Raw genomic sequence first — 21,791 nt, 5'->3', positions numbered from 1 at the left:
TGCCTAAGTAAAGATGCCTTTGTGTTTATGCATTTACCTTACAGGAATTATACTTGCAAAGTATCTTTTATTCTCTTACTATTTTCACAGCTTTTTTGAGATATCATTTACATATATTACAATTCAGTCATTTAAAGAGTATAATTCAATGATTTTTAGTTATTCACAGGATTGTGCCACAATTACCATAGTCTAATTTTAGAACATTTTAACTCCTCCTAAAAGAAACTGAACACCCATTAGCTGTCACTTCCCATTCCTCCTATTTACCACCCATCCCCAGCCCTAAGCAACTATTAATCTACTTTCTGTGTTTATAGATTTACCTATTCTGGATATTTTATATAAATGGAATCATACAATATGTGTTCCTTTGTCATAGGCTTCTTTCGTTTAGCATAACATCTTCAAGATTCATCCATTTTGTAGCATGTATAAGTACTTGGTTTCTTTTTATGGCTGAATAATATTCCATTATATGAATATGCCACAATTTGTTTATTCATTTGTCTGTTGATGGACATTTGAGTTGTTTCTACTTTTTGGCTATTATAAGTAATGCTGCTATAACTATTCATGAGCAGGTTTTTAAATGGACATATATTTTCATTTCTCTTGGGCATATACATAGAAGTGGAATTTCTAGGTCATATGGTAACTCTATGTTTAACTTTTTGAGGAGCTGCCAGCCTATTTAACACAACAGCTGTACTGTATTACATTTCCATCAGCAATGTACGTGGGTTCCAATTTCTCCACATCCTTGCCAGCACTTGTTATTGTCCATCTTTTTACCCCTCTCATTTAATTTTCATAATCCTATGAATTAGCCAAATAAAAATATTCATAATGCTATTTTATAGATAAAACCCCCAAGTCAACAAGAATCCTATTATGTGTGCAAATAGAGGGGAAGAAGTGGCATGGATAATTCAAAACACCACATCATCCAAAAGTAATTTAAAACTTTTTGAATCAGACACTTACAGCTATGCTGGATGTTAGAGATCATGTTTCCTACATTTTAAAGGTGATGAAACTAGAGCCCAGAAAAGGGAAGTAAATTGATGAACACTGACATAAAGCTGCTTGGTAGCAAAGCCAGGACTAGAAGCTCTGTCTCCTTGGTTCCCAGGACATTACCTGTTCCAGCACAGCCTATTGCATTCTTCCCTAGGGGATGTATAAATTCACCCATATCATAGGAATGTCATTTTCTTAACTCATTCATCTATGCTGACCTTTTATTACAATAAACCTATCTGGTTTATTGTAATAAATATCAGGTATTGGGAGATCAGCAAAGCTGAAACTTCCGATTGGGGAGCTCCTGATAGAATTAGTTTCACATATTGCACATGATGGGACTGATATGCAGGCAGAAGGTTAATGCAGGCAGAAGGTTAATGCAGGCAGTGCTTCATAGTGACATTTCTTGGGTCAGATTGCTTGTATATGAATTCTGGCTCTACTGCTTACTGTTTGACAGTTTCTGTACTTCTCTGGTCTTATTTTTAAAATGGGAGCAATAATAGTATATACTTCACAGTATTGTTTTTATAATTAAATGAGATTATTTCTGGAAAGAGGTTAGCACAGTCCCTGGCTCCTAGATAGCCTTCAATAAATGTTGACAATTATTATTACAAAACATTAACCTGTTCGGACCACTGAAAATGTTGTAATGTGAGATTTTATAGAAAATAAATGAATCATCCCCTTGAAAAAAGTAGCTTCACTAAAGGAGTAGGCCTAGAAAATGTCTGTTTTCTAAAATCTTCATATTTTTGAGCTATATGGAACATAATAAAATTCTCCTTGTTAAGAAAAAAACCTTAGTATGTTAACTTCCCATTCTTACAAGTTATGAACTAATTTCCTTTATAATGTAACTTTGGGCAGTACCACAAAACTTTGTGCAGAAACCAGCCAATTCGAATTGACCTCATGTTTAAAGCTGCAACAATAGGAAAGCATAACTAAAGCACATATGCCTATCGTGGATGTAATATATTAGTAGTGTTCTTCCTAAGTATCTTTGCTTAAATATCAAGATGAAAATTCACTGGATTATTTTATGGGGCTGAATGTATAATTTGTATATTGGTTTATATTATGGGGCTGAATATATAATTTGTATATTGGTGTAGAAGAAAGGGCACCCAGTAGGAAATCAGAAGACAGGATTAGAATCCTAGCCCTTATCTTCCCTTATTTATGACCACAGGCAGTGTGTTCAGATGTCTGTAAGCTTCTGTTTCCTCATCAGGAAGTGGGGGGAGAGAGGGTCAGCAGTTCCTATCTCAGAGGGTTGTCATGAGGACCACATGATCATCTGGGTATGACAGCCCTGCGCACAGTGCCTGGCCCACAGTCAGGCCTCAGGAAATGACAACTAAATAGCAATGTAGTGTTTAGGCAATGGTAGTGCCACACATGAAATATGGAGGCAGATTCAACGGTAAGTTTAGGTGAAGAAATTGGACATGTCCTTCACATAGTATGATTCATGTCTACTCTGCTGTTGCTGCTGCTGCTTTCCTGTAACCAATTTTAGAGCCTATCTTGGCAGCTGGAAGTATTTGGGATTAATTTCACACTCACTTTATGAGTTGAGCGTTTTCCTGCAAGCAGCTCCCTGGGCCTCTGCCTCATTACTTTGGCATCAACTGATATGGCAGTTGGACAGAGATGTCCTTTGGGGTCTCCATTTTATTTGGAAACCTTCAATTTGAAAAAGCAAAACAAAGGCCATCAACACATTGTGCTTGAAATCGTTAGCATTTATTATTTCCTAAAGCCCTCCCTTTCTGTAGTTCTGTTGAACACTAGGGAACACACATCTTGCTCAGGCAGTGATGCACCCTTAAAAATCGCTCTCCCTCAAATTTAAGTCCTAGCAGCTGGTTGGCCTCATTTCTCAGTTCCAGGTGAGCGGCAAGATCTTCTAGGCCTTGGTCTCAGAGATCTGAATCTTGATGGGTGTAGTTTTTCCAGCTCTTTTTACTATGTTAATTCTGTTAAATTCATTTGGCTCTTATGGGGAACACAGTAAACTTGGCTGTTACGTGTAAAACTAAATTGAGAACATGGAGAGCTGTTTAGTATTTCATGCTGGCCAGTAGGTCAGGAAGATTTTCCTTGGGGGTAATTTACATAAGGAATTGTTTATCCCATTTCTTTCCAGTTTCTGTGACCATTTGGGGATAGCAGACTCCTTCCACAATGGCACAGAAATATATCCAATGAGACTGAGACTTAGACGATGCTTCTGTCCAATTGATATATTTTGGGCCTTGCTCAGGAAAGATCCTGTGGCTTGGGCTGCTGTCTCACTGAGAAGTCATTCTTCCATAACAGCTGTGTTTAGCAAGTTGGGTGGGTCCATGAACTGACATGTTGTTGCACTTAGTGAGGATTTTCCCTTGATAGTGAGGAACGTGTGTAAAAGCATCCTTTAAGTCCGGAAAATGCTCCAAATATTTGTTATGATCTGATAGCTGCTTAGAGTACAGCCTCCATTAAGTAACACCCACACTCAGAATACTCTGTGGCTCCCCAGTGCCTACAGAGTTAAGTGCATGTTTTCACTGTGACATTTTGGTTCCTCTACAACAGTACCCAGCTTACCTTTTTAATGTCATCAAACACTGTCCCTAAACTGGCCTTATTCAGTATCTTTTCTTTTTTTTTTTTTTTTTTTTTTTTGAGATGGAGTCTCACTCTGTCGCCAGGTTGGAGTGCAGTGGTGCAATCTCGGCTCACTGCAACCTCCGACTCCCTGGTTCAAGTGATTCTCCTGCCTCAGCCTCCCGAGTAGCTGGGACTACAGTCACGTGCCACCACACCCAGTTAAGTTTTGTATTTTTAGTAGAGGTGGCGTTTCACCATGTTGGCCAGGCTGGTCTCGAATGCCTGACCTTGTGATCTGCCCACCTCGGCCTCCCAAATTGCTGGGATTACAAGCGTGAGTCACCGTGCCCAGCCCTCAATATCTATTTTTTAGGACACATTTCAGATACCTCTTCTCACTGGTGTGCTAGTAAATTGTTAACAAGAGGCTCTCTGGGGAAGAAGGGGAAGGGTAGGAAGCCTGACTTTGTAACATTTGTGGATTTTCATGTAGTAAATACTTCCACCATGGCTGATTTCAAGCTACCAATGTGAGGTCCCTGAACGCAGGATTGGGAAGAAATGTAAACCGTAGCCCATTGCAAAGTGTTTCCGACATATGGATACAATAGGCATAAATAACCTCAAGAGACTAGATAATAGTAGGAAGTAATGAATGTTGAGTATTTATTACCTTTGTTTTAAATGTAATTTTAAGTTTATGTGATTTAATTGTTAGTAATGGCCATGTGTAACAACTGGCTTGCAAAATTTCTGAAAACCGAACAATAGGTTCTTTCTCCTGATGTGGGAGGAGCTGACTGAGCTAGTTCTGGCATACCACTGCTTTTTTCTCTACCTCTTCCTTTCTAAGGCCCCCTACACTCAGCTGGTAGTAGTATGCCCATCTCTGAACCTACAACATGCTTAAGGTCTAGAACAAAATTTGGAGTGAGACAGACTCCAGAGTTTGAATCCTGTTCTTTCATCTACTAGGTGATGGTCAGGCTGACTACTTATTTTGTGGATCCCAGTGCAAAATGAAAACGAGGGGCCCTTGTTCAAAAGGCAGGAAGAAAGGGCTGCTAAAACGACCACTAAAATAAAAAGCTTTTTCTTTTTTTCAGTACTCTCTCTTTCACAGCTTCTGATGGTATTTTCTTATTTTCTTTTTAGTAGTTAAGTAAGAAAAAACTGAAATTTCAAATAATTAGCACGAATTTTACCATTAATCGTTATATTAATGCAGTTTTAAATGCAAGTATGAGCATTTAACTCATGAGTCCACATGACTCCTCTGCGCATGTGCACACTCCATTTCCCTATCACTTTTACTTACAAAACGCAAGCTCAAGAATAAAATTACTAAGAATTTCAAGGCAGAGACAGCAGAGCATTAAACAAGTTCGGGTCCGTCAAAGCTCGAGCACAGTTTGCACACCCTGCGTACAGTCCTGGGCAAATACCTTATATTTGCTGAGCCTCAGAGTTTTCACTTGTGAAAGAAAATGTCAACTAAGTCGCAGGGGAGATGTGAGGATTGAAGGCACTGATACCTGTATGGCACAGGGCAGAATGCTTGGCATGCGGCCTATGTTCAATTAATTGGAGGGATAGTTATTCACATAATAATCGCAACGTTAGTGGAATTCTCCTTTATAGCCTATAGAGTCTTCCTTATGTGGTCAATATTTGCCTCCTTGACCTATTTTCCTTTCTATTACAAACTCTTTGTAGGTGGAGATTAGATTGGTCACCATTGAATTCCCTACAATACTTCCCGCAAATTCTTGCACATATCTGGCATTCAGTGGGTGTTTATGACCTTGATCTTTGTATGATTTGGACTTTTTGACAATAAGCATCTGTGTCATAATGTGATGGCCCCACAATGAGGCTTAATTGGTAACATTCACAGGAAGAAAAAGAGTATAAACTCAGACTTTAACAGGAGTCCGTTATAATCATGGTGGGGTTGGGGAGGAACACGATTCCAGGTGTTTTGGTTCAAGGAAAGTGGGCTCTTTCCGTCTCTTCGAGGGGACTTCTTGAAGTAATGGGGAAGGGATGAGTTCCAAGCTCCGTTTGAGTAAAAGAGGCCCCAGGGATATTAACTCTGGCCCACAGGAATCCGTCCCTTTGCTAACTTCTTTCACACTTACTTTCTGTTCTGCACAATTAGGACATTATTATAGTAATGTTTCTTCCCACTAATTGGCTGTGTATGTATGTTTTCTTTCCAACAAATTATAAGATCCTTGTGGACTGTAAGATATTGTGTGGTTCTTTTGAATGTAATTGGGAAGTAGCACAGTACTAGGCACATAGCAAGCAATGCACTTTGCGTTATGCTAGTCTTCGTTTAAACTCCAGCGCCTCTCTGTAGAGCTAAATGTGAATTGTGATTGCCTTTTATAACTCCTGCAAGCCCTCAGCCAAGTGGCAAAGAATCTTGGTCGCCCCAGTGATTTCAGGCAAGGACCTTCAGTTGCTCTGCCTACATCTCTTTTCCAGTATCTCCGAGACACTCTGAGGGCTGTTTCTGTACAGCCCCTCTCCCAACATGGAATTTTTGAGACCACACAGCTGTACATTCTACTTGTTTGAATGATGATTTTTTAACAAGCCCTTTGGGCCCATGTCAATAAACCATGAAATATCACCAAATGGATCATCTGCACGAGACTTCTGAAACTCATCTGAACTCCAGTCCCCCGAGCTGGTGGGGGCTTGTAGAAAGGAGCTCATATGGCCCTGGCTTTTGCTAATGCTGTTCTGGGGACTGTCAGATACCTTGAGCCTCTGCGGCAGTCAGTTCATTACTTTTAATGAGCACAAAATTCACCAAGACATTAAACTAAAATAAAACACCAATGGGCAGTTTTGGATGTTTCATCCAATTGTTGCTTTAGTTCTTTTTTCCACAAGATTATTCAAAAAAGATGAAAAAAAGTCAATTCTACTCACTCCTGCCAATTTTATCCTAAATAGATTTGGCATTGTAAAGCTAACACACCCAGAACTTTTTTTTTTTTTTTTCTTTCAGGTCCCTGTGGGCTGGTGCCTGACATTTGTGTTAAAAATGACATTACTCAACTGGTCAAATGTTTGAACATTATCTACCTTTTAGATATAATAAAGAAATATTAGATATCTCAATACCATGTAGCATCTAAAGACTAATATTAGAGGAAAACGATGTTCTGAAAAAAGTGTAATGAAGTTATTTTGAACTACAAGGCAAATGCAGTTATTCTTCTGAGAATGTTTTAATTGACTAATTTATGTGGCTGGTAATAAAGGCTGTGATAACATTATTAGAGGTTACTTATATTAGCATATATTGAAGAAAGTCAATAGATGGCAAAGCAGACACTGAACACTGTCCCTGCTAAGCTTATTCTGTGGATATTTTCCACTTCTGACCATATGGATTTGGAATTACTGTGGGCTTTTTTTTTTTAGAGAAGGAAGTGAGCAGATGAATGATAACTCTTTTATTACTCAACATAGCTTGTGTTTGTGGAAGACAAAGTTCATCAAGTTGTCTTAAAGAAAAACAAAAGTGTGCCAGACGTAATTTGTTGAGGGCTCAAGAATTGTGAAATTATCCCTAACCAAAGTTTGTAATATCCGCAGGTAATTGCTCTAGCAGATGCAGTGGAGGAAAACCAAGGCAATCTGTTCCAGTCATTCACCAGGCTGAAGAGTGCCACCCATTTGGTGATTCTGCTGATCGGGCTATGGCAGAAGCTTAGTGCTGACCAGGTTGCTATTCTGGAAGCGGTATTTCTGCCGCTACCAGAAGACACTCAAGAATTGGTAAGGACCTGAAAGCCTATGGTGGGAACAGCCAGCATTATTGAAGTTTCGGCTTTAGGAAGATATCACATAGCTATCAGGTTTTCTAAGGTATCAAATAAGGGTTTGATTTTTTTACAAAAATGCTGTTTTCCTTGTCTTTAAACCATAAGAAAAATGTCAAAGGCCTTTTTCTGTAGAGCTATTTTAAGAATAGATATATAGTCAATTTTTATGTGGTCCAGTCTACTTTTTATGTGTTCTTCAATCACTTAGAAGCCAGGGAAACAGTCATTTGACAGTCTGGATGACAGCAGTAACCTTCAGATTAGCTAATCCTTTCCTTTTCCGCCAGAGAAAACACTTAGGCCATTTTAATTTGCTTAACCTTCTTAAATTTAAGTGTCACTTCAAAGGTTAGAGAGAATGGAGATAGCCTTGCTATAACTGATGTGAATAGTTCCTTACATTTATAGAGTTCTTTATGTGTAGTTTATAAACTCTTTTACCCTCAATCCTAGCATAGGCAGTTTAGAATGAAAAGAGAAAAATGAGGGTAGTATTTGGCATTTTCAGGAAAGGATTATTTAACTTAAAACATCTGAGATCCTTTGAATTGTAAAGGTATATATGACCACCATGGGCCGTTCTAGGGGACTTTTTGTGTGCTTTTATTGACAAAAAAAAAATACAAATCTCGGAAATTAGAGACCCTTGAACTTAGTTCTTCGTATTGGATGAAAACATTTCAAGGGGAAATAATTTCAAATCCATTTTAAAACCTAGATTTGAGAACTAAAAATAGTAATATTAAAACTAACAATTTTTTTGAGTGGTTATTAGGTACCAGGTGTTATTTTAAGTGTTTTGTAAGAATTATTTACTCTTAAGCACGGGCCAGTGAGGTAGTTAAAGTACTGTTTCCATCCCCGTTTTACCTATGGGAAAATTTAGGCTTTAAGATTTAAGTACTTTTCTGAAATCCTGGCTGTAGAGCCAGGATTGTATGTAATTTTGAAAACCACAGTTTTATCAGCTGAATTGAATTTTCTACAGTTAGGTCAGAGGATTGCCAGATTTTTTTTTTTTAAAAAAGAAGCTATATTTTATGTGCTAACCAAAGTATTAATAAGTAAATTGGAAAAAGTTAGAATACACATTTTTGTTTAGTGGTGAATGATATATTATAAGGTGATTGACAAAATTGCAACTAAAATTGACCTTTGAGAAACTGGAAATGGAGACACAACTGTAATACTAGAAAATAAATAATGGTTAGGATTATATTAATAAGAATGATATCTGTCACTTATGAACTCAGATTTAGTAGTCAAACAGGTTTGGGTGACTTCAGTTATTGGTTCCACCACTTAGTGACAAAATCACGGTGGTTGTTTCTTAACTGTTCTAAATCTCTCTTCTGTAGCTGTAAGATGGAAACAGTAATAGGACCTACCCAGTAAGTTGTAATAGGAATTAAATGAGATAATTAAATAGAGTGCCAAAGGTTAGCAATCATTACTGGAAGTGATTTGTACATTTTATGTATATTATTTATTGTCCTCACTAAAGTTATGCAAGATCAGTTTTTTGTTTGTTTGTTTTTTCATTTTGAGATGGAGTCTTGCTCTGTTGACCAGACTGGAGTGCAATGGTATGATCTCAGCTCACTGCAACCTCTGCCTCCTGGGTTCAAGCGATTCTCCTGCCTCAGCCTCCCGAGTAGCTGGGATTACAGGCGCGTGCCACCATGCCCAACTAATTGTTTTGTATTTTTCATAGAGACAGAGTTTCACTGTTTTGGCCAGGCTGATCTTGAACTCCTGACCTCAAATGATCCGCCTGCCTCGGCTTCCCAAAGTGCTGGGATTACAAGGCGTGAACCATCACATCTGGCCCAGTCTTAGTAACTTTCCATGGTTATTTGTCCATCTTCACAACTACACTTAAGGAGAATGATAATATCTTATTCCTTTTTATATCGTCAGTACTTGGCACAGTGCCTGAGCACAGAGCAGTCAATATTTGTCAGGTAGATGAATGAAGGAAAGGGTGAAAACTAACAAATGGTGACCTCGAAGAATAGATGCAGTGGATGTAATCTGGAGCATGAGGAAGCGGGTCAGGGCCAGCTACGTAATTTGCAAGGCCTAGTGCATAATGAAAACTTGAACCTCCTTGTTCAAAAAGTAGGGGAAAAGGTGCTAAAGTGCTGTTAAAACAGGTACTAAAAGCAAAGCTTTTTTCTTTCTGCGGTGTCTCTCCTGACTTGTCATGGCGTTTTTTATTTGCCATTTTATGTTCTAAGTAAGAAAAATAAAAAATTTGAATTGTTAGTGTGAGTTTTACCATTGTTCTTTGTAATGTGCAGTGCCTCTTTGAAATACAAATATGACAGCATTAGACTCATATGCAGAATCAACAAAATTACACAATTTATATTTTGTAGCTTGTACTTACACATATATTTTGTTCTTATAGAACTGTGGAATCACCAGACTTAACTTTTTATTTCATTTCTTGATATGTGCCTATCTTCCAGTGCTCTCTACCTTCAGCTTACTGAAGAGAAAGGAAGGACTGAGAGGAAAAGGAACTATGTATCACTCTTTTTCTTTCCTTCTATGTTATCATTTTCACTGCAAGTGATTAGGTAATACAGGGGATGTAACAGGAGTAAGAAAAGATACAATGGGCTTCTTCAGTCATTCCTGTTGCTTTGAACTCTGTTGCCTTCCTTCTTTATTCAAAATATGTCTGGTTCTCATGGAAAGCCTCTCAGGGCTACCAGTGTCCCCACTTAATCAGTCTAGACATAACATGCCTTCCTTGTAGTTGCTTTGAGTCTCCCTGAACCCCTACTCATCATGGGGCCACAGGAATTCAGAGCTCATGGGGCTACATGTGAATGAGACAGAAAGGAGAAAGGGGGCACGCATACTGCATATATCTTCCCTTTTTATACACGTACTTCATTGCTCCATCAGAGTTCACTTAGGAAACACAAATTCAGAGGTAAAATTATTAAAAATTTCAAGATGGTGACAACAAAACATTAAGCCAGGCAGGGCTGGTAGGTGGTCCTTCTGAGCATGAGCCCCTTTGTGACTGCAGAGCTTGAATGCTCGTAAAGCTGGCCCTGAAGCATGGTTAGACTCAAAGGAAGACTTTCCCAGAAATAAATGTTCTAAATGTAGGAATTGATACCCAGAAGAGATTGTGGTATTTCTTACTTGAAAGATCTTTAAAAAGTCTTATTTGTCTGGGAATATATAAGCATGCTTATCCCTGTAGGCAGGTGAATGGACTTAGTCTCTCCTGAAAGCCCTTTTCTACCCTGCCTGTACATTCTCTGCTGTCATAGCCCCCAAAACATGTAGAAGAAAGTTCTTTCAACTCTCTTCTGAATTCGGTGAGATTAGAAGGTATGTATACTCATTGTGTCTTTGGAGTCATTAATCAGACAAGACATTTGATAAAAACATAACTTGGAGAAGAATGAATCAAAAAAGACATTTTAATACTGCTTGTTATGCTCTTCATCTTTAATTAGGTTGTGGTATTCGCTTCGGACTTATACTGTTGAGACAGCTTATACATCTTGAGAAAAAAGGAATCCTTTTTCATTCTTTTAAGACATACGCATGCAGTATGTGGTTTTGACATGCTAGTTCACAATCCCCCACATTATGCCTTTAGACCTCACAAATAAATGTTATGTGATGGGTATCCCACTGAGATGTGAAAATGAAATATGCAAACCTGAAATAACTTGGAAGAAGCGTGAGGCAGGGAAGAAAGGACTCTCTTACCAGAATGTTGAAAATATATCCCATATTGAAGTTATTATGATACCACAAAAATCTGAATGTAATTTAGATGGTTTGGTTTAGGGTGGATGGCAGAGTACACGTGTGAGGGGGAAAACTTTAGACATGTGGACAACATTTTCAGAAGAGCCTCTCAGCTCAAGGTCACATGTCCCCACAAGTATTGAGAGGTAAAAGAAAGTGCTCAGAAGATGTTTTGTTTATGTTTCAGACAGCACTGTGTAATGATTTGTTGTTATTTTGATGGTATGTGTTAAAAGGCAGCCTAAATGCAATAGCCAGCTCTGGAGTATTTTCTCCCTAATGACATCAGGTTCACAATGCAAAAATATTTAGAATGTGCTATTGCTAATGAAAAGTAATGTTCTCCACACTATATTGTCAGTATTTTGTTTAAAATGCCATGTCATTTGGAACAGAATTAATCGTTGTCTGTGATCTGTCTCTTTAATAATGCCTTTCCATTTTTGTCACTCCTCAATACTATTTTGGGGCAAATAAATGCTGGTATATGTAAATTTTTAAAAGTGCTCAAAGTTATATGTGCCAGATGTGTTTTTGTGGGGATACCCCTTTTCGTGATAGAAGAACATTAAATATTCTATTTGGTGTCTCCTAAAAAAGCTCTTACACTTGGTTCCGTTTGATAACCTAGTATTGTCTCTACCATCTTCCTGTGATGATAAAGAAGTGTCACCCAAAATAATGTTCTAGCAGAGTATCAGAATGGGCAATTTTAAAATAAATAGTTTTCATATCTTTCATGTTAGGGGCTGGAGATATTTCAGGGTATTTGAATTCTCAATGCAGAATTTAAACATGTCTCGACTGACCCTCTGCCTGAAGTTCTATGGACAATACTTTATCTGCTAAGCTCAGTGAGGGCTGTGTTACTGGTTTGAGTCTGAGAGAGTGTTGAATTGTGGTATTACACACATCTCCCTCTAATCATGCTGCACAGAAGCCAAAAGATGCAAAACCATCCATACTTCAGGATGGCCTGATAGGACAAATCTCTTTACTCATTTATTCATTCAGTGAAGATCTTAGCACATACTATGTTTTAGGCAGTGTTCTAGGCACATAGCATACCTCACTAAGCAAAACAGACTTAGAGCCAGTCCTCTGTGGATTTACTTTAACATTGCAAGCAAACATGCTAGTCCTGTGCTGCCTAATATGGTAGCCCCTTGCCATGTGAAATTTAAATAAAAAGAAATAAGAACACACTGGCTATATTTCATCTACCCAATAGCGACATGTGAATGAGTGGCTACCACATTGGATAGCCCAGATGTAGGGCATTTCCGTTATTGCAGAAAGTTCTGTTGCATAGCACTGTCAGTTGTCAAGAGAAAAAACATCTTATCAGTTGAGTTAACCACCTCAGCACATTTTAATGCACTAATGAAATTAGGGTAGAATACTGACATTAAGTTATACCATGGTGTTTGCATTTGCAGTACTTATTTGTGGTATCCTAGGTTCAGCCTGTTCAGATGTGCAATAACCAGACACTTTTAGGAACAAGAAACTTCTCTGGGGAGATGTATGCATATAAGAGAGGCAAGAAGCTGGCACAAGTGCTGCTGTTCCTATTCCCCATGTGGCCTTGGTAAACCTTGTAACCATGATTAATTTTTTTCTGTTGAGCCTGCACGTGGTCTCAGAATCCTTTTGAATACAGCATCCTAGGTGGTCACTGTCACTTGGAGTTGGTATGTAGATGAATCCTCTTTGCCCTTCCTGATCTCTGTACAAATCTGCTTCTCATTATCTTAGTAAACAGCTTAAACGACTAAGATTCATCCAGCTTATGGCAAGAGAACAAGGAGGAGCAGTTTTGATATTTTCCAAACTGCATGTATCAGATGTCTGTTCTAATATTCATTTATGCTCACCTGACTCCAGAGGAATCTCTAATGAAAAGGGCAATAGTGCACTGGTTTGGGGACCTGATTGCATAGAATCCTAGAATTGGAAGGAATATTAGCACATTGTATAGCATTATGCCTGTTTCTTTTCTTTTAAAGTATGTTCAATGTCTTTACTAGATATTATCTATAATTTGAAGAAGGAAAGCTTTACTGTGTTCTTAAGGGTTTAATAGTTACCTTCCCTAGTACTGAACTTAAAAATCCCCTGGGAAAGTTAGGATGGAAATTTACATCAGTGGGGGAAGGAGACTTGGGCCTTCAGCTTTATTTTTTGATTGATTATCCCTTTTACAAACTGATATGGAAAGAGAAACTTACTTTTAACATGTTCAACATGGTTCATGTGAGAAAACAGATGTTTATAATAGGAAATGCTATTGTGTGGAGGGAATTATCAAAGCTCACTTACAAGGTTTAAAGACTTCTACGTCATAGGTCAGGTTTGATGTAAGGGCCATTGTGCTTGCTGTCTGGGTTGAGTGATGACTGCGATGGCTAATCATTGCCGTTATTAATGACCTCTTCTTAAAAGGCAAACAGAAAGAGGAAGTCTGGTGTCAGTATTAAGTCTGCCTTTGTGACTGTTAAAGTATCATCCCAATTATAACTGTCTATGGGAACATAGTGCAGAAAGTAAATATTTTGGTAATTCCCATGATCTTAGCCAGCAAGATAAACATGAAAGAACTAGTTTCATGTTATAATGACCACATATCCTGTGTTGCTGCTAGTGAGATGCAACTGATATTACTTAATTGTATAATATTCTGCCTCACTACAGTTGGATATGGTATATCTTAGAGCCTTTCTGATGGTTTTCTTGTTGTTTTGAAAAATTGAAATTGTTGAAATACTGTAGAATATAGTATAGGATAGAAGTCAAGTAGAATACAAAGCACAAGTTGTGATGTGTACTTTAAAAAACTTTCTTTACGTCAAATATCGAATGGTGCTTTAATGGACACAGTTGGTATTTATGCATTTTAAAATGAGACTAAATAAACAAATAATTAATTGAAGCGTCACTTTCTCTGTATGCCTTTTCAAATCCTCTGTGAAATAAAGTAGGGTTTAAGTGTGAATAATGTAATAATTAAATTCAAACAATCACGGTGAGGAAAATAGTGATCATCATCAACTTCATAAAGCTTACCAGTTTTATTCCTGGCTAGAGATGTGTTTATATTAATTTAGTTTTCTTAAAATACCTTTCCCTGACCTAGTTTGAGTCTACTAATTACAAAGAGATAATTTTGACCTTTCTGTGACAGTACATTGTTGTAGAAACATATACATGGAAATTGCTGGCCTTCCTTCCTTTAAAAGCAGCACGCCCGCTGTGCTGTGGACCACAACATGTGGCACTGTGTCTCCCTGCATCTCCGTGTTCAGTTCATCTCCCTGGCCCGCTGTTCATTTGGAAATCTTTCTGGAAAAGCCCCTTGGCTCAGGCCCTGTTTTTCCACTTGACTTTCTGTGTTGGCATCCAAAGTAGCCTTTTTGCCTGGGTCTCTGCATTGGTGTGCCCCTCACATCTTTGCTGGACTCACAGCCCAGTGCTCTCCCATCACACACCTGTGTACACACTTTACATGGCTCTTTTGGCCCCTGTTCAGATTGAACTCCAATGCCAGGCATTGAGGACCTTCAGTCACTTGGCTCTACCATATCTCATTTCTAAAGCTCATTTTATGTGACTCCCCGGCTACCCCCTTCATTCTGGGAAAGGTGAACCATGGGTACACAGCTTCTTCCATCAAGCCAGAGCAAAGAAGGATTTTTTCTTCACTTAAAATCGTGTCGCCTGTCTACCCTTCCATCTATTCTCTATTCTCTTTAAGAAGTAAATCAATGTTCATTTCCTCCCTCTTTATTCTGGCTTCCCATTCTCTTATGAATTTCACTTGGATGGTGTGATGCAATTTATTTCTCATTAAGTACTCTAAAATTATTATATGTACTTGTCCTATATTCTAATAAATATAAGGAAATATTCTTCTACATTCCCACGGAATTAAAGCAATTAAACGTATAGTTGTATACAAGTATTGCTTGATACTCCATGTATTTTCATAATGTCTCACATAATTACAGATGCTTGTCCAACAACTGTGTAGTTTTTAATCATTTTTTTGGAAAGGAAGTGTGCTACCTCTGTTTCCACACCCCTCCCCTTTTTCTAAGATATCTCAACTATTTTTGGGTTTTATAAGAACAAAACCTGGTCTCTCGTGTACAGATGTTAAAAGATATATGATATATTATAGTCAAACCACCATAAATAAATATTCACACACATGTTCATTCACATATCCTCATGATTCAAGTCAGTATACACAAAAATTTCCAATCTTAACAGTGATGAATATATACAAGTGAAAGCAACTGTTAGGTACACTTCACCTATATTGATTTAGCCAAATTTGTTAATATATAGTGCTGACAGACATATGGTGAAATTGACATACCCACTTATTTCTGATATGGTCTTTCCTGAGAGTCCTCTAGGAAAATGTCAGTCATAAAACTAATCTTATACTTGGCATCAGTCATCTAACTTAATGCACCAAAAGCAGTAAACTAAAATCTATTTGGTACCATAATGTTTACATTTAGAATTATGAAGCACTGAAAGCAACCTAAAAGCTAATAGTTGAAAAATATAAACTGTGGCATATCAGTTGAACAGAATTAGGTCAGACTGGGGTTCAAATCCCTTTTGGAACAAATACTTAACTAGCTCTGTGTCCTTAGCAAGTGGTGGAACTCATGGAGTATTGGTTTCCTTATCTGTACAGTGGTGAACTAGACTATTCCCTAAGGACTGGTTCTGCTTTGGAGAGGTGAGAGTGGCCATTCGGATTTGATTTCAGGTTGCTTTCTTTTTATATTCTTACTGAACCAGTAAACAAACAGTACAGAAGGGGCACATGATATTAAGAAAGTTAATGAACATGGTTCTTTAGTGCCTTTCTCATCAAGGGGTGACTGGAGTTTGATGGAAAACACTGTACAGAGTGAGGAAATGGCCATTTCTGAGGTGCTGAGAACCACAGGCTCACCCCTTTCACAGGGTTAGGATGGGAGCTGTTACAGGGGGAATTTCCTGTACTTTTAAAAATTTAAACAACGGAATCCAGCCTTCGTTAGCTTTGGGTACTGTAAATGATTTACTATAACATAAAAAACATGGAGTGAGAAAAATATAGAATAAGTTTTTTCTTCTTCAATAAGATATGCAAATATATATCCAAATTATATTGCTTACACAAAGTAACTAAAAATGACATTGCTTGTTTGGTCTCAATGAATTAAACCACACATTGAGTTTCCCTGGGGTATCTTCACTATCATTTCAGGTTCAGGGTTTTGGTTCTTAATTATTGATATCCTTTGGAAGACAATAATAATAACAACAATAATAATACAGTGGTGCTAAATGCTGTAAAAACTGCATTAGATGCATGACTCCATTTGGCATCTACTTTTCAAAGGTGTGCACGTTTCACGAGGACACTCTATGTATACATCTTAAGGCTTTGTAAGGACTAATTGAGATAATGTACATGAAGTTCCAAGTAATGGTGCCTGGCATGTGACAGGCATCCAAGAATTGGTAGCTATTATTGCCACTGTATGTCAACAATAAGATGCCATCTACTCTAAGTTATGGCATTGCTTTGTGGACGAATCAGGAAAAAAAACCAGACACTGCCAATTAAACTATGACGTAATAATTTTATCACTTAATTTTTTTTGTTACTGAAAGAGCTCTCTTGGACTTATTTAGACATAAATTTTATCATACATTACTCTTGTGCCTGAATAAGAAGAAAGATACAAGCAACATAAACTGAGTAAGGTATCCCTGGAACTTCTTCACATTCAAAGTTTGATTTCCCTAAATCATGACAGGTCATTAAACTACAGCTCATTGCTGTGTTTTTCCATGTAGCATTGTCCCGTGTACTATAAAGAGCATTGTTGATGCAGCATTTCTTGAGTGTGCCACTGTTGCCTTCATGATTTCTTTTTTCTGAGCCTCTTATATCCTTTCAAAAACTTTCCTTTTTGACTAAACTCAAAACTTCATTTTCCCTCCTCAGTTGAACTGTACGTTGCCTGAAGTTAAGAAGCCTCTGTTCAAAGTCAGCAAGAAATTTTAGGCAAATTGATGTTTAATGCTCTAACAATAGTCCTACGTGATACATTAATTAAACCACATCTATTTCAGGGATTTACCAGTTTTTCCTGACCTTAGTTGTATTGCTTGACCTTGACATAGGATAGTGATCTCTGTGCGTGTCTTTCAGTAACAAAGCATAACACAGTTTATTCTATCTGGGTGTATTTTCTTGCCTCAGATCCTGGAAAGCTTTCAGCTTAGCTTTTGCTTTGTGAGAAAATATGAAATTGCTGTCATTCTTCAGTTATGAATGTTTGCCTCACTCAGTTCAACTTTATACTTCTAACTACACTATTTCCATACCTTTCTGTGCACGCAGTAACTTTTTTGCTCAATGATAAGTCATGGTGTGGTTTTAAAAGATAATTTAAATGGTAATTAATTCATTGAGGAGTATTAACATTGCACACAAGTCAGTGGACATGACATAATATGAACCGCTAAGATAAAGGCTGTACATGCTCAGGCAATGAAAACTATAGCATGACCGGAACCTGAAAGCCAGAAGTTATTATATACCACTGAGTATAAGACACAACCCTACTTCTGAGATGTGGGGGAGAAATGTCCTATAATTGATGGAACATAGGCCGGGCACGGTGGCTCACGCCTGTAATCCCAGCACTTTGGGAGGCTGAGGTGGGTAGATCATGAGGTCAGGAGTTCAAGACCAGCCTGGCCAAGATGGTGAAACCCCATCTTTACTAAAAATACAAAAATTAGCCTGGTGCGGTGGCAGGCACCTGTAATCCCAGCTACTCGGGAGGCTGAGGCAGGAGAATCACTGGAACCCGGGGGGCAGAGGTTGCAGTGAGCCAAAATTGCACCACTGTACTCCAGCCTGGGTGACAGAGCAAGATTTCATCTCCAAAAAAAAAAAAAAAAGAATTGATGGAACATATTTGTAAGCACAGAGTAAAGAAATGATCATTATAGTCTTTTTTTTATTAAGAGGGAATTTGTGAGTGGTTTGAATTGGGGACAGGAAGTTATAGAAAAAGGCAAGTCCATGACTTCCCATCTTGGAGTAGGTGTTTTTGACTAGAAGCACATTTCATATACAGTTAATAGGAAAAATCTTACCAGTTGTTGCTTTTTGAAGAGAAAGCCATGTATAAACAGAAGTAATGAAGACTGAGTCTCTATTGATATCATTTTAAATTTGATCTATTGCCTAACATAGGAAATTTAGGTTTAGATCTCACTGATAAGTAGTTTGTGAGAACCGAGTGAATACAGATCTTCTCACCCAAACAATGAATAAGAATTTGTGGATGAAATCACTAACAGTGTTAACAGGAATATGTTTCATTTTTTGCATTTGGAGTGGTGAAACTCCCCAGCTGCCTGAGAAATAAAAATCTAGCTTGTATTGTTTAACAGCTGTTGTTAGTTCCTTTCTAACCTATTGGGTCTGGAGTCAAGGTCATAAAGATTGGTTAGCAGTCTTAGAAGTAAGTCCAGTGAACTTCACTAACTAGATTTCTCTATTTAGTAAAGAAAATGGGAGAAGAGTTAAACACACACCCAAATAAGATATGCTAAAGGAATGTAAGAAAATTAACTTTTGTTGAGCATTATTATGTGCTAGGCATTGATCAAGGACTTTTCATATGTTATTTCATTTAATCCCCACCATGTCCCTTTGAAGTAGGCAGTGGTAGCACATGCTGTGCATGTCCCATACCTATCTCTTAACCTCTCACCATTCCTGAATGCTCTCACCTGCTCAATACCTGCAGTTTTTTGCCTGAGGACTATCCCTGTTTGGCAGAGGCTACATAGCCACCATGCTCAGCCAATGACTGATAGACTTAGTAGATTAATGCCCAGGTTCCCTCATCCTTTATGCACGGTAAGTGTGAGAGTTATGTTATACACCGTCCCCCAGAGTTCTCTGGCAGGAGTGAGCACCGGTTGCTGCTCAACAGCATATACCCTTTATTGCTTTTTCTCCACTTTTCATCACACTTCGCCACTCCCCACTGGCGCTTCTTGGCTCAGCTCTCAAGTCAACTACTCGGGCTTTTATCTTTGTCTCAGGACTATTAGTTCCAATTTATAGATGAGGAAATAAGTCCAAGGCCACACATCTAGAAAATAACAGAGGCAAGATTTGAACCCAAACTAAGGGGCTTCACAAAAATGAACACTCTGACTCAATGGAGTAACTTTGGATAATAGGAGTGACTGCTCCAAGTATTGTCAATGATGAGTGCCTGATCATACTGAATTTTTACTCTTCTCCAATCTATTTAACAAGAATAAATGTCGATTTATATTTTATAGTTATATGTGCCTGTGCTCAAGCCTATACCATAAAAATGCTGGCAAATTCAATCAACTCATGGCTTGCTTCATATAACACTAAAACAAACTCAAGCTATATAATTAATTTTTCTACAAAACTGTTGAGGATGTTTTATTTATTTATCTTTGCATTATTGTATAGACCTTTCTGTCATGAATAACTTTTATTTGACAAATAATTATTCATATTATTCTAGGATGGGGCTAGGGCATGAGAGCTAAAACAAATAATTACTAAAGCACTTTACTATACTTCTCTAAGTACATTCCATTTTCTACATCATTGTATTTTTTGTATATATTCTTATATTATCACTCGAGTGTAAGCTACTTTAAGGTAGGATCTATATCTGATTCACCTTTTTGGGAAAAAAAAACTCAGTATTTACTGTGTCTTGTACTAGTTGGCTCTAAAGAAATATTTTAAAAATAAATGACTATATAGACTCAAATTTAAACTTTATTTGACAGACAACAATATTTAAAATTAGGATGAATGTGTGGGTAAACATACTACTTCATCACTATTACTCTACAGTTTTGAGATTTGTGCTGCTCCCCTACTGTTATCTTAGCTTGATAGCTGTGAAAAATGACACTAACATTGAATGATGTGCAGCTCTGTCATTCCAGATGCAATTCTAAATATTTTTTTTCTCCAGACTTGATTTCTATTTGAAGAAAATAGAAATAGAAATCTAGCATATGGACCTTCTGGAGCTGTTTCATATCCATTGGCAGTCCTGATCAAGAGAGAAATAAATAGCCATGTCTTGAAATAGTGAAGTTTCTGGGTGGTCCTGAAAAATCCAAAGTAATTAAAGGGAGGAGAGAAAAAAAGAAAGAAAAGAAACCTGTACTGCTTTTCACTTAAATCAGTGGTTTCATGTATTTTTAGACACTTTTTTCCCGGAGTTCAGTCATTCCCTGTTCTTTGAGATTATTAAGGACACATCATGGTCAAGAGAGGAGTTGATGCCTTTAGCTTACTCACATGGTTCTTCTGTTGTCCTAGGTGGCAATAAAGTTTTCCCCAGACTCTGTCAAATATATGGGCACTCAAGGAGTCTTATGTGATCCCTTGTGTTGTATGTCTTGATAATAGGAGTGGCTGCTCCAAGTATTCTCAGTGATGAGTGCCTGCAATGAGTGTTTATATTTCAGACTCATTAGAATCATGTCTGACCATTGTTATGTTTTCGGGAGCCATGGTGTCCAAAGGCTATAACCATAATGTCAGTTACAGTAGTCTATGAAGGTGCTAAAAGCTTTGGTGGACTCTTGTAAAAGTTTGGCCCAACCAAACTGGCACAGGCATTGTGCTTTTTTTTATTATGCAGTAAAATCTCATTTAATTATATGCAAATTATTCATTTGGATAAAGAAGCTGATTTAAATTTTGGTTCTGTGAATATGTTAATTATGACCATGAATCTTCTAGGGGAAGAAGTCATTTCTGAAGCCCAGTAAAGTAAAAGGAGCCTAAGCAGATCTAATGATAACAGATTGAAAGACAAACATAACGAAATGGGAAACACAGGCTCTGGGCCACAGTGGTCAAGTGTGGTATTTACAGCTATATAGTCCTGGATTATATTACAGCTCCCACTTTTAATAATTATGACATTTTCAGTGAAGTACCTTACATCTAAATCCTCAGTTGGAAGTTATAATATCCACTCATATGGTAGTTGAGAGAATTAATTGAAATAATATTTGTAAGATTCTCAGCACGTAAGAGGTCTGAAATAGGTTTTTTTTTTTTTTTTGGATGGAGTCTTGCTCTGTTGCCCAGGCTAGAGTACAGTGATGCGATCTCAGCTCACTGCAACCTCCACCTCTGGGGTTTAAGCGATTCTCCTGCCTCAGCCTCTGGAGTAGCTGAGATTACAGGCACCTGCCACCCCACCCAACTAATTTTTGTATTTTTACAAAATAAAAAATGAGGTTTCACCATCTTGGCCAGGCTGGTCTCGAACTCCTGACCTTGTGATCTACCTGCCTCGGCCTCCCAAAGTGCTGGGATTACAGGCGTGAGCCACTGTGCCCGGCCCCAAAATAGTTTTTACTTCTGTTGCTGTTGCTGCTATTTCTGCTGCTGTTAGTCAAGTGAAC

General features: G+C 37.9%; 1 protein-coding gene across 17 annotated transcripts in view; it reads left to right on the top strand.

Moving 5' to 3' along the window:
* The window catches only part of BBS9 (Bardet-Biedl syndrome 9), a 517,916-nt gene that overhangs the window by 370,240 nt on the left and 125,885 nt on the right, over positions 1–21,791 (top strand). For 16 of the 17 annotated variants that reach the window (XM_055293460.2, XM_055293455.2, XM_055293456.1 and 13 more), the window contains one exon: positions 7,252–7,434. The exons of the other annotated variant lie outside the window; for it this stretch is intronic. In XM_055293460.2, the coding sequence (XP_055149435.1) occupies positions 7,252–7,434 (183 nt within the window). The remainder of the gene's footprint in view (positions 1–7,251; positions 7,435–21,791) is intronic. 17 annotated transcript variants of the gene reach the window in all.

This window comes from Symphalangus syndactylus, chromosome 9 (assembly GCF_028878055.3).
Source record: "Symphalangus syndactylus isolate Jambi chromosome 9, NHGRI_mSymSyn1-v2.1_pri, whole genome shotgun sequence".
NCBI classification, from domain to species: domain Eukaryota; kingdom Metazoa; phylum Chordata; class Mammalia; order Primates; family Hylobatidae; genus Symphalangus; species Symphalangus syndactylus.
The sequence above is the reverse complement of the archived record's forward strand: the minus strand, read 5'-3'. Positions and strand labels throughout refer to the sequence as shown.